The 17,205-nt window shown below is 36.1% G+C and overlaps 1 protein-coding gene across 1 annotated transcript in view; it reads right to left on the reverse strand.

The window, feature by feature from the left end:
* Nucleotides 1-4,799: 4,799 nt before the first annotated feature.
* The window catches only part of LOC127165902 (endoplasmic reticulum chaperone BiP-like), a 30,109-nt gene continuing 17,703 nt past the window's right edge, over nt 4,800-17,205 (reverse strand). Inside the window, exons 8-9 of the mRNA XM_051110857.1 lie at nt 9,841-10,008; nt 4,800-5,811 (exon numbers count right to left, since the gene is read on the reverse strand). Coding sequence (XP_050966814.1) covers nt 5,255-5,811; nt 9,841-10,008 — 725 coding nt within the window. The 3' untranslated portion in view covers nt 4,800-5,254. The remainder of the gene's footprint in view (nt 5,812-9,840; nt 10,009-17,205) is intronic.

Consider the following 17,205-nt stretch of genomic DNA (forward strand, 5'->3'; position numbering starts at 1 on the left):
GCCTCGCCATTGGTCGGAGAGCAGCTCGTTGGAAGGCGCTGATTGGCTGAGACCTACACGCTGGCTGATGCTGATTTGCACACGTACTGGTGACGGAGACGTCATCAGATGAGGCGAACTGTAACGATCTGATTGGTTCGCGTCAGTGTCAGTCTGTGAAGATTCTGGATGGGGGAGGGTCGATGAGCAGGGCTGTAGTTGAACCAGGCCAAAAAATCGGAATATTTTATTAAAACTTATGATTAAACACTCATTTACGGAGGTTTAGACATTGTGTGCGTTTTTACCTGCACTTTTACCTACACATTACGTATTTTATACGTAGAAACTCTTCTATTCTGCTCTTGTATGCTTAAAGATGCTATTGGGTTTAAATAGATGAAGAGTTCAGTTCATTTTCTATTGAGGAAAATTAAATGCTGTGTATATAAGCGAATGACTGTGCTTTCAACATGTCTAATTTACAAATAAATAAATGATGCATACCATTTTGTGATATTATAAATGCAAATCTGGCTATGACACCATTTATCAGACACTATAAAATTCAGGTGATAAGCTTATTTAACTGATATAGTGGAAACAAATAACCACTGAGGGACAATTGAAAATCAGTTGAATGCATGTGTGCCGAATACATGCATTTGTATGGTATATGTGGCACATTCACAATGACATTGTTGTGGTTTGGTGACTCATTAGCAGAGTGTGAGCAAAACTAGATGCATGCACACAAAAAACGATTAGCTGTCATGCACTGATGCAAGGATAAAGAACAATCCTGCAATGTTTTTCAGTATGATTCAATTCTGAATCAAAATTACACTAGTATGACTGCTTTAGATGTAGTACAACATGGTTATTCTCTGTTATTTATTAATTTAAATTTATTTAGTATTTTTCTGTATGCTTGAGTGTTATTTTTATTTGCATCTTACATTTACCAACAGCGCTAATGAGTTACATGTAAGGTAATCATAGTATCATCATGCCATGCCATTGGATATTAGTGTGTGAAAATTATTCAGATTTTCAGCCATTGGTGTCTGGTAAAATATTATTTCAAACTGGATATTTTTTACAATAAAACATTTGTATAGAGAATTCCAGCAATGAAGTGTGGGAAAAAGGTGTTCAAGGTCACAAAAGCGAAACGGCTGTTTAGTTAATCAACATTTTTTAGGACTCCATTACTAAATAAAGTTAGGATGTTAAAGTTATACTAGTACACTGATCAGGTTAGTTTAGAATAGATAAAATGATCCATTAGTAAAAATATCTGCAAAAGCGAACCCTGCAATAGCTCAGAAGTACTAAATATGTTTGATATTGCCTCTGACTATATACGCAACAAACTGACCTGAGAAATCAAAAGAAGGAAGAGGAAGTTCAGTAGAAAAAAAAAAAAAAAAGATTTGTTGAGCCCTTATGTTGTGTCATACATACTTATTAAGGTCATTTAGACACCAGCGGTTAGACACTAGATGACATTTTCACATTGAACTTGTGATTTATTTTATATTATGAAAATGTTTGTTAATTGTACAGTACTGAGCCCAGAATATTGATAGTTTACATGTCAGGGACCTTCAACATTTCTTCAACATTTGAGTCTTTTTTTAATGTTTATTATGCAGTAATAATTACAAAAAGAAAAAAAAAAAAATCAGCCAGCACCTGAGGCCATGAAATACTGAGAGTATGTTTGTTATGTGTAACATTCATTAAAGCACAACTCAAAGTTGTGTCATTTTATGTTTTGGGTCAATTTGACCTACATTTGGTTTTCAGATGGCTTGGAGTACTGGTTAAACTATTTATTTTTTGTTAAGGTTTGGTCAGTATTTCTCGTTTCATGACAACGGTGCATGCAAATAATAATAAAAAAAAAACACATTTTGTTACGTCTGTTTTGTTGGGGTCAATTTGACCCACAATTGATTTTCAAATGGCACGAAATACTTGTGGTTAAACTATTTATTTCTTCTTGAATAAAAATAAAAACAAAATACACACACACACACACACACACACACATACACTGATTCATAAAAATACAAAACTGATTAAAATATTTATTTTTGAAAGTAGTGTCTTACACTCACCAGGACTGCATTTATTTAATCAGAAATACATTGAAAACAGTACAATTGTGAGAGTTTTACAACGTAACTGTTTCCTATGTGAATGTATTGTAAAATGTAACTGATTACTGTGATCATTACTCCAGTCTTCAGTGTCACATTATTTTTTCAGAAATCATAAAAAAAAACCCATTTCAAATAAAAAAATTCTTTTGAACTTTCTATTCATCAGAGAATCCTCAAAAAAACATATTTACAGGAATAAATAACATTTTCCCAATATTTTCAAATAGAAAATGTCTATTTTAAATGGTAATAATATTTCACAACAAGAGCAGAAGGGAATATTCAAACTTTTTGACTGAAAAAAAAAAATAAAATAAAAATATTTTAATCTACTGGGGCTTTAACCATATATATATTTTTTTGTACGAGTTTATGAATGCCATTAAGCTACATCATTCAACCTTACAAACCAATGAAATAAAACAACACACAAAAACAGATTTAATATTGTATTTGTTGCTCACATGGCATGTAGGTAAAGCTAATAAAATATTTAATAATTTATTTAGTGTTGCATTGTTTTGTTTTAATTTTATTTACAATTCAACCAACATTAGAGAAACTCAGGGGACTTTAGGTGAATTTAGTTTACAATATTTCAGCTAAATATTTTAACATAATATTTTACTTTAAAATATTTCAAAAGTTTTAGAATTTTTTGATGAGTTTAAATTATTATAAATATTTATTCATTTATACTTTTTTTTTTACAGTTTTAGTATTAGTAATTTACTAATGAATAAAAACAAAAATAAAAGAAAATGTAAATTAAAAAGAAAACAATTTTCATCTAATATTTATGTATTAATATGTATTAATATTTTTTAACAGTTGTAGTTTTAATGTTTAATTTTTGAAGTGCTCATTATCATTAATTAATCATTATATAAGTTTACAGTTTTGTGTTATTTTTCCTATTTGACTGCAGTAGACAGTTTAATAGGTCTTGAAGAAAAACAAAGTCACACTGAATAAAATGTAGACCCTAAAATTTATAGTTTTTTCTTCCAATTTTAGTCAATGCAGTATTAAAAAACAAATGCTATTAGAGCTGACTGCAGTTTCAGTCAGGACCAGCAGTCATGTGTAATAAAGCAAAGCAGCCCTGAGACAAATAGAAAAACTACTTAGTACATAAATAGCATTCGTTAATACAAAAATAAAAACTGGTAAATAAAATAAACAACAGGACAAGTACAATAGACAGTCTTTTTTCAGGTACATTAGCCTAAGATTAATATGTCTTAAGAAATGCTACAGAAACTGAAAAATCAAATATAAAATCAAATACAGTATAGTCTTCACTGTGAACTACATACGGGCCATGTACACACTGCGAGTTTCAAAGCGCATTTAAATGTGGGAGCGAGTCTGGTAAATTGTCGTTCCATGTGTGAACGGAACAGCAGTCACTCTCGCATTTGTAACCAGAGCAACATTTTGGGTCTTGCAGGAGTGAGTAAGATCTGGTACCTGTCATTTGGTTGGTATCTCAACGAGTGCAACTAGTCCTGTGTCAGAATGTGCTAAGGTTTTTTTAAGACTTTTTTTTTTTTTTTTTTTCACAGTTATTTTCTTGCATCTCACATACAGACGAAGGCACTTTCCTGATCCACGTTTAAATGCGTCATTAAGAACTAGTTGTTCTGTTCAGTTCCGTACACACTGCATAGAATTTCTGTAAATGAGGTTGCCACTACCTGTATTTTTCGGGAGTTGGTACGTTTGTCGAATGCAGTTGTCACTCCAGTATTTTAGAGAATTATGTGTGTACGCAGCGTGATTAAGGAGTAAAAGGAGACTTGATTCATAATAAAGATTCAGTGATTCAATGTAACAGGCAGCAACAGTTTGTTAGTCGGCTGTCTCTTTAAGAACAAATGCACAGATCTAATATACCGTTACACATCCGATTTGCTCTGAACTGTTAAGTGTTCACACATGACATAACAGACTCCACACAATGTGCATTTTGACCTAACTGGGTGTGTATTTGTCCATTGTGCATCAATAAAAAAAACGTTATACATATAGGTCCATAGTGGACAAAAATCAGTCAAAAAACTGTCATAAAAATTTTAAGCTTGGGAGCAGTGTTAAATTTTCCCCACAAGATGTCAGCAAAACTCTGGCGATGCACACAGTGGTTGGATTTGTGATTTGCAGTAGAGTTTTTTTCTCTTAAATATTACAAGAACAAGCGCACACACAATTATTATTTTTTTTTTTTTATGACACACATACAAACCACTGATATCCATACCAACATACTCACACAATTATAGATGTATTATTTATCCAACTGGCTCTATAATTTGCAGAAGCAGAAAATAGGAATAAAGTGAGTCTTTGCTTTATAGTACAAACCTGAAAGGCACCATCTGGTAAAAAAATAATCATTTTAAAGCCTTGCCAACAGAACGAAAGTCTATTAACAAAAATATCATCACTTTACAGTTAAATGGCACTGTGATTAAAAATAGCAGTAACAGTTTTAATGGGTTTCAAAGGGGACATTTTTGTCCAAAAGGTGCTGAGAGTAACAATTTTTGTACCTAGTGCAAAATAGATTTATTAAAGGAAATGGAGATGAAATAGTAAAATTCCAATAAAAATGCACACCTGTGCCAAAATATATGCAGCTGGCAATAACACGGGAGAAATGATCACAAAAAACAAGACTGAAAAAAACAAAAATGTCCAAAAGGCTGCACAAGGGTTAATTGTAATATGATGTGAAAGAGAATAATTTCGGGATCACATGCATCTGAGAGGCGGAATTTGTGCCCGTGCTTTGGCTTTGTGTCCGTCAACAACAACACTGCAACACAATCCTTTTTCATGGCCTTCTGTGACGAATAACTCTAACGTGCCAAATTTAACACTTTAAAAAAAATCGATTTAGAAGTTAGAATTAAGATACATATGTAAATAGTTTTTTCCCCACCTGTAATCAAACCTCAAACCGGGCTGACAAAATCAGAACGAAAAAAAAAAAAAAAAAAAAAAAAAACCAACAACAAACACAGCTCTCTAACACTTCCCACAAGTCTTTTCTGAAGAGATTTAAAGCTTTCCATTCACCTGTCTCATATCCGGACGGTCTACAACTCGTCCTTTTCATCACCATCCTCTGATGGTGTGCCGCCCGCGCTGTCATACAGCTTGCTTACGATGGGCTGCACGACTTCCTCCAGCTCTTTCTTCTTAGCCTGGAAGTCCTCAAGATCCGCATCCTGGTGAGACTCCAGCCACTCGATCTTCTCCTCAATGGCCTTCTTGATGGCGTCTTTGTCTTCAGATGACAGTTTGCCGCCCAGCTTCTCTTTGTCCCCGATCTGGTTCTTCAAGGAGTAGACGTAGTACTCCAGCTCGTTGTGGGCGTCGATGCGCTCCTTCAGCTTCTTGTCCTCGTCGGCAAAGCGCTCGGCCTCGTTCACCATGCGCTCGATGTCCTCGGGCGTCAGTCGGTTCTGATCGTTGGTGATGGTGATCTTGTTCTTGTTGCCTGTGCACTTGTCCTCGGCGGTGACGCGCAGGATGCCGCTTAAGTCAATCTCAAAGGTGACCTCGATCTGAGGGACGCCGCGGGGAGCCGGAGTGATGCCGGTCAGGTCAAAGGTGCCCAGAAGGTGGTTATCCTTGGTCAGCGGACGCTCACCTGGAAAGTTGCAGGAAAAAGAGTAAAAAACAAATACAAGTACAATATAAATATATAAATATATAAATATATAAATATATATATATATATATATATATATATATACACACACACACACACACACACACACATTTACATATTAAATATATACATCTAAAAATACAAAAACAATTTCATATGAATGAAACTGAATAAAAATAGGGTCATAAATTTAAATGTATGCATGTCTGTACTTTAACACCATGCCAGCTAAGATGGCTATTTTCAAGCAAATAATGGCTTAAAATGAAGCAAAGTATTAAAAAAAATCATGAGTTTTGAAACTTTCAATGTAAATATTATTATAAACTATAAAATTAAAGACCTTTTCATATGAATCAACTGAATAAAAGGAATGTTTGTAATTTAAAAGGCCAGCTGCAGTACACTGGCATTTTTAAGCGAGAAACTGTAGCAAAATATGGGGGAAAAAAACCTCTTGAATTAAGTTTCTTGTATTAATAAAAGTCAAATTAAGTGAAAATTTTCACATGATGTAAATCATCTATGGGGTAAAAATTGTAAATGCATGCATGTTTGTAATTTGCCAGCTGCCATGGACTATTTCAGCCGTTTCTCACTTGAGAAATGTAGCAAAATATATAAAGAAAAAACACAGTTCATAAGTTTATCTTCAAAATCCTAAGCAAAACTATTTAAACTTTTAATAATAATAATAATAATAATAATAATAATAATAATAATAATAATAATAATAACCTTTATTTAACCAGGTAAGTCAATTGAGAACCAGTTCTCATTTACAATGACGACCTGGCCAAGAGGCAGCTTAAGTACAAAATGTACAAAACAATAAAGACATTATACAATTACAAAAACATAACACAATTATAAACAAAAACAAAAAAAAACAAACAAATAACTAAAAACAAGTACAATAATCCTGTACTATAGACTGAATTAATTGTTTAAAAGTAGTAAGTGAAACAAATGAACTAAACTTTAAAGTCTGCTGCAAATTATTGCAGTCACTGACAGCAGAAAACTGAAAAGAATAACGACCATAAACAAAAACCAATGAATTTGTCTACAAGAATGAAGAGAAGGCCAGTTCAACAAAGAATACAGGTGACAATGATGAGTGTTAAATGTAGCTCCAGTCACAATGCGGATTGCAGCATGGTAAATAACATCCAACTTATGAAGGAGAGCTCTTGAAGCAGACCTGTAAACTATATCACCAAAAACCAGAATTGGAAGCACTGTCTGTCACGGAGGCTTGACGAGAGATGAATGATCGAGATAAGTCCCTTTGTAGCGTGACGGAAAACTCAAACGCGGAAGTGAGCGAGTGAGCAGGTTAATCACGCAGTTGGTCTGAGAACGCTCCGATAAGGAGTAGAGATTTCCACCAAGAAATCCGCGTTCTCACACGCACACAGACAGGTAGATAAGAGCTCCGTAGAGCAGAGAGTTTTACTCACGTGAGTTGAATTGGAGTCGGGACCTGACATGGAGTCTTTCATGAACTCAATGTCTGGTGCTAGACAACACCTGCTTCCTGCTTAAATACCTGCGTGAGGTTACTTCCGGGTCCTCGTGACCTCACGTGATCTGATGCGTGTGACACTGTCATTTTAACCAAAAGCTGTCTTGAAGAATGCGTAAAAGAAGATTTGTTACGATAAAGAAAATCAATACGTGTTTTAACCTTTGTGAGCAATACATTTATATGAGTTTCAAATGACAGTTTGCTATCTAGCCAAATACCAAGATATTTGTAGCATTCAACATAATCAATCTCAGAGACAACCAATGTAAGAATTGTAGCCGGATATTCAACATGTGGAAGATTTCTGTTAAAAATCATACATTTTGTTACATGTGCATTTAAAAACTAAATGAAGACGAGAGAAAGCACATTGAATGTGAGTGAAACTGGCCTGCAATAAAGATAGTGCAGCAGTCAGAGAAGAACTAAATGTATAGATAATAGTATCGTCAGCGTATAAATGTACATGAGAGTCACCTGCATCAACAGCAATATCATTAACATAAATATTAAAAAGTATAAGGCCCAATATGCTTTCTTGAGGAACCCCTTTAAATAGGGGCAAGGGATCAGACAAAAGCCCCTCCACCCTCACTGATTGTAAACGACCAGAACAGTAACTCTTGAACCAGACCAGACAGTTTTCAGAGAGTCCCATCCCTCTTAGCCTGTCCAGCAAAATATCATGGTCCACAGAGTCAAAAGCCTTTGCCAGATCAACGAATGCAGCTACGCAATACTTCTTGTCAATAGAACATATTATGTCGTTGAGAACCTTAAGTCCGGCAGTAATACAACTATGCCCGGATCTGAAGCCAGACTGAACCTGATTAAGAATGTTACAAGTTTCCAAATGGTGCATAAGCTGCTTATTAACCAGTTTTTCTAATATTTTAGAAAGACAGGGCAAAATGGAAATAGGTCTATAACAATTTAAATCGGAGTTATCGCCCCCTTTAAAAAGTGGGGTTGCGGCAGCAGATTTCCAGTCCCTCAGGAAAACACCAGTTTGGAGAGAAAGATTAAAAATGCAAGTGAGGGGCGTTGCGATAAGATAAGCTGCTTTCTTTAAAAATAATGGATCCAACTCATTCAATCCAGCAGATTTATAAGTATCCAGGTTAAGCAATTCCTCAAGGACCTCCATCTCCTGTATTAACTGAAAGGAGAATGAGGGGGGGATCTAAAACAGGTGAATAAACAACAGATGCCGGATTAACAGAACAATTAGATGTAATAAAACTATTCTTGTTAAGACTGCCAACACTGTCTATTGAGTCTATTGAATGTCTATTGAATTGATCCACCATTTTGGACTTGTCTGTGATAACAACACCATCATGTTTAATTACAGTAGGCAAACGGGAAGAAATGTTTTCATTTTCCATTTTTTTGATAGTACTCCAAAATTTTCGAGGATCAGGACCATTAACAGTCAAATGATGTTTAAAATAGCTCAGTTTAGCCTGTCTAATAGACTGAGTTCATTTATTTCGTATAGGCCTATATGATTGCCAGTCAGATATATTATTAGATGTCTTTGCTCTACACCATAAAGTTTGTTTCTGGTAAACAAGCTCAGACAAATCAGGACTTAAGAGGTGCATGTTTGTTCAAAACAGTTCTGAACAAACATTTAAAATATGCCCAGGCCTCTTCAGCTAGCTAGGTCGTACAAAAAAGCCTGTTCATTAAATTTTTCCAAAAAACATTTAAAAACAAGCACTGGAGGGTTTCTTAAGGTGGTGCCCTTACGAACACAAACTACATTACACAATGATCACTAAAACTTTGACAGAGCACTCCAGAAGTATACCTGTCTGGCCTATTAGTAAGAATGATGTCAATTAATGTGCCTGATTCCATAGTCTTATATCTTATATCTTATAGTTGCAATTGTAAGGGTGACGGAGGATCGAACGTATTCCAATTCAAGTCCCCTAACAAAATATACTCAGAGGAAATATAAGGAGCAATTGTTTCACATAAAACAGTCAAAGCACATGCAGGAGCAGAGGGTGGTCTATAACAACCAGCTACAGTGATACAGTGATATTTAGATAAAATGATTTTTAAAAGCATCAACTCAAACTGTTTAGCAACAGATTTTGAGGTAATTACAGAACACTGTAAATTATCCTTACAGTAAACAACTATTAACGAACGAAAAGTAACGAAAAGTCCAATCCAAGTTTGTAATCGCGCCGGCAACTCCGGAGTGACCACAAATGCGCACAAGCAGGCGGCAAAACAATCCAGTAACCAGCACAAACAACAAGAAACGCCAGCATTACTGACAAATTAACGCAAACGCAAAAACAAAGAAAAGACGTGTAACATGTAACAAGGATGCTGCCATCTTGGAACGGAAGTACTCCATATTGAGACTTTTCATATAAACTGAATAAAAATGGGATCTTAAATGTAATCCAACAAGATGAAAATGAGTCAGTTTTGACTGTGAAAGTGTCGCTCACCTTCATAAACTTTGATGGTCACGGTTGGCTGGTTGTCAGAAGCGGTGGAGAAGATCTGTGATTTCTTGGTGGGCACAATGGTGTTCCTGGGAATGAGTTTGGTCATCACTCCTCCAACAGTCTCAATGCCCAGGGTCAAAGAGCACACGTCCAGAAGCACCAGATCACCTATTCAACACATTTCAGTCAGTAAGCATCTCACAAGAGACCAAAGGCTCCTTTAAGAGATGGCTTTTACCTGACATCGTACGAGCAGTCTTGTTAAAGGAGAACTCCATTTCCAGAACTACTCACCCCCTTGTCATCCAAGATGTTCATGTCTTTATGTCTTCACTCGTGAAGAAATTATGGTTTTTGAGGAAAGCATTTCAGGATATTTCTCCGTAGAATTTACTTCATTGGTGCCCCAATTTTTAACTTTCAAAATGTAGTTTAAATGCAGCTTCAAAGGGCTCTAAACAATCCCAGCTGAGGAAGAAGGGTCTTACTTAGTGAAACGATTTGACATTTTTTTTGGAAAATAAAAATTTGTATACAAATAAAAAAAAAAAAAAAATAATTATCACAAAAGCTCATGTAGCACAGGCTCTGGGATGCGCGTTCATGATGCTACGTACTATTGAATCACGTTAAAAGGTTATAGACTATAGAATACCCAAGACTTGTCACTCGTATTGTTTTGAATGGGGAAATATGCAACACACATTATGGCCGCGAAGCCCCGCATTCTTAATGAAAGAGCCAATCGCTGACTAGTAAAGTCAGTGCGTCACTCCAGCTGTCGTTAGAAGTCCCTGTTACTATAGAAACAGTCATCGTTCTGAGACGTACACGCATGCGCACTGGCTGATCTCACCAGAAATTTTTTTTTTCTAATTAAGTCTAACGCTATTGGAGCACAAGGAACGATATTTATGAGCCAGTTTGTTGTCAGATTTCATTGGTGATTTCAAACATGAAATTTAATCGTAAGCTTGGTGAACAGTTTTAGAGAATTTTATGTTTCCCCATTCAAACAGATAGGAGCTGCACTTGCCTGCCCGAGAGACATTTCAAAGATGGCCACCAAGTGAAATGGTGGCCATACTTTACCTTTTTGAGCCGGAGTACACAGACGATGAACTTAAACGTGATTCGTAGTAGTGATGGGATGTTCAGATCATTTTATCGACTCGGACGTTTGAGTCTCGTTCAGCAAAAAAAACAAATCTTTTTTCGAATCATTTTGTTAATTTTAGCAAAATATAACTAAAACGTTACATGTTACTTCCCTAACACATCTACTGCTTACACAAACGTTGATCACACTACAAACAAAACAAAACTGTAATGCTATAAGAAACAGAAAAGATTCATTCATTGTTTACCTGGGTCTTTAGTCTATGATTAGCTCACCTCACCTCTTATCTGACAAGTTTTCTGGTTCGAGTCGTTCGTTCATCACGCGACAGCCCCATAAGATGAACGAACCACTTGTTCTTCCCGAGTCATATTAAAGATTTGTTCAAAATGAACGAATCGCATCACTAATTCGTAATATCGTGGACACGCATCCCAGAGCCTGTGCTACATGAGCTTTTGTGCTTAAAAAGTATACACATTTTTATTTTTCGAAAAAAAAAAAGAAAAAAAGACAGATCATTTCACTAGATAAGACTCTTCCTCGGCTGGGATCGTTTAGAGCCTTTGAAGCTGCATTTAAACTACATTTTTTGGAAGTTCAAAATCGGGGCACAAGTCCATTATATGAAGAAAAATCCTGAAATGTTTTCCTCAAAAAACAATTTCTTTACGCCTGAAGACAGAAAGACATGAACATCTTGGATGACGCGGGGGGAGAGTAAATTATTTGTAAGTTGTTGTTCTGGAAGTAGACTTCTCCTTTAAGCCGGGCTCACACTACAGAATTTTTAAAATCCTAACTGGTTATGAAATCTGGCTGCAGTGCACACATAAGGAGAATCTTTGCAGATTATCTTCCCTGAAATCTTAAACATGCATACACTACAAGATTTGAAAATTGTGGCGCATCACACACTACAAAATATTAGTGAGGAATAAGCAGTTACTGAGACTGCTCTTATTAGAGTTACAAATGATCTACTCTTGTCATCCGATCTCTCTGTTAGTGCTACTGGATCTTAGTGCTGCGTTCGATACGGTCGACCACAACATTCTCTTGAACAGACTTGAAAATTATTTTGCCATTAGGGGTAGTGCATTGGCATGGTTCAAATCTTACTTATCTGACCGCTATCAATTCGTGGCAGTAAATGAAGAGGTATCATATCGACAGGGCTCTCAAGTTTTGGAAGAAGTTTGGAGTGAGATTACTGTTAGGGGGAGAAGCCACTCAAATATTTGCAGCAGCGGCCCCTCGGCCCCACACAATTCTCTTTTTTTTTAGAAGTTACATTTTATCTATTGTTCAAAATTGACCAGCACAAAATAGGAATTTTATCAACTGGTAAATCTGATAAAAGTCAAATTAATGAAAATAAAATAAAATGTTTTATATATTTCAGAAATACAGATCAAAGATAAAAAGAAATTTGAACTTGCCCTCTGCATGTAGCCTATGTAAAGCTGTGCATTTCAGCATTCCAGCTTATGAATGGCTTTTTTTATTGCAAGTGTTTTTTGCACATTTTGATGTCTTGATGATAGTGGTAGGGGCTTGAACTTAACTAGAGTAGTTAGTAATGGAATTATGTAATTTAATAACAAATGTAACTAATTTGTTACAGTTACTGAAAAGCAATGTACAGTTAAATTACAGTTACTTATGAAAATGTTAACGATTACAAAGGGGATTACATCTGAATATTTTCACACTCTTACAGATTTGATTTCCCAAATTGCACTGACTGCTCTAAAATATGAGACACCAATGTTTCCGGAGTTTAGGACACAGAACAGAACACATGCCTATTTGATAACTGTTTATTTCCAATTATTTTTTTTAAGATTAACTGTTTTTTTGTTAGTCTTTTTTTTGTTTTTTGTTTTTTTATTGTTTTTTGTTTGTCCAAGGCATTGTTAGATGGCAGTGTTTCCAGTCAAAGCCATGCAAGGATTTTATTTCAAAAATGGTATCATAGCTATTAAACTACATCTTATCATTTTAAAAATCTGTATTTAACCTCAGAATGATCTCAAAGTAAAAAGAGATGCTAAAGTCTGATTTTGCGGTGGCTGTGCTTTAAAATTAAAGTATAATGATCATAATTCAAGTGATGAAGGATTTCATAGGTCTCACAGTAATTATTGTCCAGTACTACTGTAAGGTTAAACTTGCCTGCTTTAAAAGTTTAAAACGGATTAACAGCTGAAAACATTCCATAGAATTTTAGAAAGGTAATCAAAAAGTAAATCAAATGTCAGCAGTTGCATTACTTCTAAAGCACTTGAAGTAGTTACACTACTTATTACATTTTAAATAGGGTAACTTGTAATCTGCAACCTATTAAATTTTCAAAATAACCTTCCCAACAATGTTGATACATTTAATGTATTTCTGAAATATATATAAATTATTTGGATGATAATTAATTTGTTTTACCAATTTTATTGGTAATATACCAGATTTACCAATTATCTAGTGCTTTCCTTAGTGTTCAGTAGCCAAAACTTAGTTAAAGCTGTTGGAGAGCTAATAATCTTGAAAATTTTTTGGGGGGCTACCCCCCTGATCCTCCTTGGCCGTCTGGACTGTACACTTGGCCATGGCTTCCCGAACTCCCTGACCTGCCATGGCCGTTTGGACTGTGTACTTGGCCATGGCTCCCTGAGCTCTCTGATCCGCCATGGCCGTCTGGACTGTGTACTCTGCCATGGCTTCCTGAGCTCCCTGACCCGCCATGGCCGCCTGGACTATGTACTTGGCTATCGATCCCCGAGCTCACTGATCCTCCATGGCACCCCGGACTGTATGCTCTGCCGTGGCTCCCCGAGCTCCCTGACCCGCCATGGCACCCTGGTCGCGCCTTATCAATGTCACACCCCTGTGGACTGTTTTCTTTGGTTTTCCCCATGTATGCCCTTATTTGCTCTTTCCTGTTCCGTCTTCAATTATTACGTCATTGTGTAATCATTCACACCTGTTTCCCTCTGATTAGTCTGTGTATATAAGTTTGGTTCTGTTCCCCATTGGTTTGTTGGTTATTATAAGTCACTCCATGTATTTCAACGTCTTTGTAAGTTGTTTGCGTGTGGATTCCCTTCTGTTCCTGTTCGTTCCTGTTCCGTTGTATGGATTATAAAAATAAATTGTGTTTCCTGATTTCCTCATCCCTACTGCTCATTCCCGCAAACGATGCTGTGACAAATACTTTCCTGACCTTAAACAATTTGAGAAAACACGGTCTTTGATGGCTGAAGGATTGTTTACTAATAAGGAAGTTTACCGGTTGAAAAAAATAATGAGAAAACTCAGTACCGAAATGGGTGATGGTGCTGAAAAAAGCTAATTTATTGGAATTCAGAGCTTTGCGCTCTTATGGTTTCTTTTTTTTTTTTTTTTTTTTTTTAAATGGGTAAAATCAGCATTGCATCTGTAAATGTAAATGGTGCAAGAGATGTGAGAAAAAGAGCAATACTGTATGAGGTGTTTAAGCAGAAAAAGTTAGATGTTATTTTTTTTCAAGAAACTCATAGCGATTTAAAAAATGCTGTCGAGTGGACAAGAGAATGGGATGGCATCTCTGTTTTACGTCATAACACTGCTGTAAGTGGTCGAGTTGCGGTTTTATTTTCCCAAAGCTTCAGACCAATTTCTTATGATGTTGACGAAATTATAAAAGGTAGACTTTTAAAAGTTAAAGCTTTATTTGAAAATCAGGTTTTTTTTTTTATTATTTCTGTTTATGTTCCTACATCGGGAGTGGAAAGAATGTTGTTCTTGAATGATCTTAATTTAATTCTACAAAGTTGTAGTTTTGAAGAGTATCTGGGAGTATTTCTGGGAGGAGATTTTTGAATTGTACAGAACAAAATCTTGATAGGAATCATATAGAGCCCCATGAACCCTCGCGTAAGAGACTTATACAAGTCATCAAAACACATGAGCTGAGTGACATATGGAGGCATTTTAATGGCAATCAAAGGCAATATACTTGGTCTCATACCCGTGACAATCTCTTATCCCTGGCTAGGTTAGACAGATTCTATATGTTTTATTGTCCCTGTAAGTTTTTCAGTATGGTGTGTTGTTCTTTTATTTCGGATTCTATCAAACCAAGGAGTGCTTATTGGCATCTTAATACTTTGTTGAGTGACAGAAATTTTATAGTTTTTTTGGAAAACTTTTAGAGCCACAAAGAACTCTTTACAAACTCTGAGACAATGGTGGGATTTTGGTAAAGTACAAATTAAACAGCTTTGTCAACAGCACACTCGAAACATCACTGTACAGATATCAAGAGAAATGAAAACCTTGGAGGCATCTATTGTAAAGCTTCAGGAGTTAGTTGATTTAACTGGGGACAATAACTATTTGGAAGCTCTTTCAATAAAAAAGACTCTTCTTAGTGATCTTTTGGGGGGTAAGGCGCAAGGAGCTCTGGTTCGGTCCTGTTTTCAGAACATTGACCAAATGGATGCTCCATCTAAATTTTTCTTTAATTTAAAAAACAAAAAAGAATGGACAGAAAAGATTAATTTATGCACTATGTTCTGAATCTGGCATGTTACTAACTGATCCGATTGACATTAGAAGGAAAGCTGTTTGTTTTTATGGAAAACTGTACAAGTGTGAATGTGACTCAGAGCCTGATGTTGACAGTGTTTTTTATGAAAACTTGTTGAGGGTGTCTGAAAAAGGCAACTTAAAACTCAGTAAGGCCTTGTGCCTAGAGGAGTTGCACAAAGCCCTGAGGGGTATGGAGTCTGGTAAGGCTCCAGGCATCGACTGTCTCCCAGTAGACTTTTATAAGTCATTCTGGTCAGTGTTGGGGGAGGATCTGCTTGCGGTGCTCAATGAAAGATTGGCCAAAGGGCGGCTGCCGTTGAGCTGCCGCAGGGCTGTTCTTACACTACACCCCAAAAAAGACTTGACTGACATCAAAAACTGGCGCCCTGTGTCACTTCTGTGTACAGACTACAAACTGCTCTCCAAATCATTGGCAAATAGACTTTCAGAGGTAATGGAACAAATTATTCACCCGGACCAGAGCTATTGCATACCTGGTAGATCAATTTTTGATAACATTTCTTTGTTACAAGATTTTTTAGATGTCTCCAAGCTATTTAACTTGGATTGTGCTCTGATTTCTCTAGATCAAGAAAAAGCATTTGATTGGGTCGAACACGGTTATTTGTGGAAAGCTTTAGAAGCATTTGGTCTTTGCCATGTGTTTGTGAGCAAAATGAAAGTCTTGTACACTGATGTTGAGAGTTTGCTAAAAGTGAACAGTGGTTTATGCACTCCTTTCAAGGTTGGTAGAGGTGTCAGACAAGGGTGCTCTTTATCGGGAATGCTTTATTCAATAGCTATAGAACCTCTATTGCAGCAGATAAGGACCAAGTTGAATGGTGTTCATATACCTGGTTTCAACTGTAACGTTCATTTATCAGCTTAAGCTGATGATGTAACTGTAATAGTCAATGATCAAAAAGATATAGGAATTTTAACAAAGTTACTCAAGGATTTTAAAGTTTTATCCTCTGCTAAAGTAAATTGGAACAAAAGTGAAGCTTTAGTGTGTGGAAAACAGGGGAGTGGGAGGCTAAAGCTTCCTGAAGATTTACGTTGGAACAGACGTAAATACTTAGGAGTTTTTTTAAGGGATTGTTGAAAAACTTAAAGGACGTTTAGCTAAATGGAAGTGGTTGGCCCCCAAAATGTCCTATAAAGGGCGTATCTTAATCATTAATAAATTAGTTGCTTCATCCCTTAAATTAGCCTGTATTGATCCACCTGCAAAGTTGTTAGCTGAAGTTCAAGCTTTGTTGGTGAATTTTTTTTGGGTTAAATTACACTGGGTTTCTCAGAGCATTTTGTTTTTGTCTAAAGAAGATGGTGGACAGCAATTAGTAAACTTGCAAAGCAGGACGGCGGCTTTTTGTCTGCAATTCATACAGAGACTTCTGTTGGGTTCAACTGACTTCTGCTGGAGAGCTACTGCATGTGCTATTTTACGGAGTTTGGGAGGTCTTCAGCTGGACAAATCTCTTTTCTTGATGGACCCTCTAAAACTGGACTTTGCCAACTTACCAACTTTTTAAATCGCAACCTTTTTAGAATTTGGAGTCTTTTTAATCATCAAAGGACACCATCTATGAACTCTCTCTTCTGGTTGTTAAACAAACCCATAATACACGGAGCCCGTCTAGACGTCTGTGCTGGTGACCAGGCTTTTCTTGGAT

This window comes from Labeo rohita, chromosome 5 (assembly GCF_022985175.1).
Source record: "Labeo rohita strain BAU-BD-2019 chromosome 5, IGBB_LRoh.1.0, whole genome shotgun sequence".
In the NCBI taxonomy this organism is placed as follows: Eukaryota; Metazoa; Chordata; class Actinopteri; order Cypriniformes; family Cyprinidae; genus Labeo; species Labeo rohita.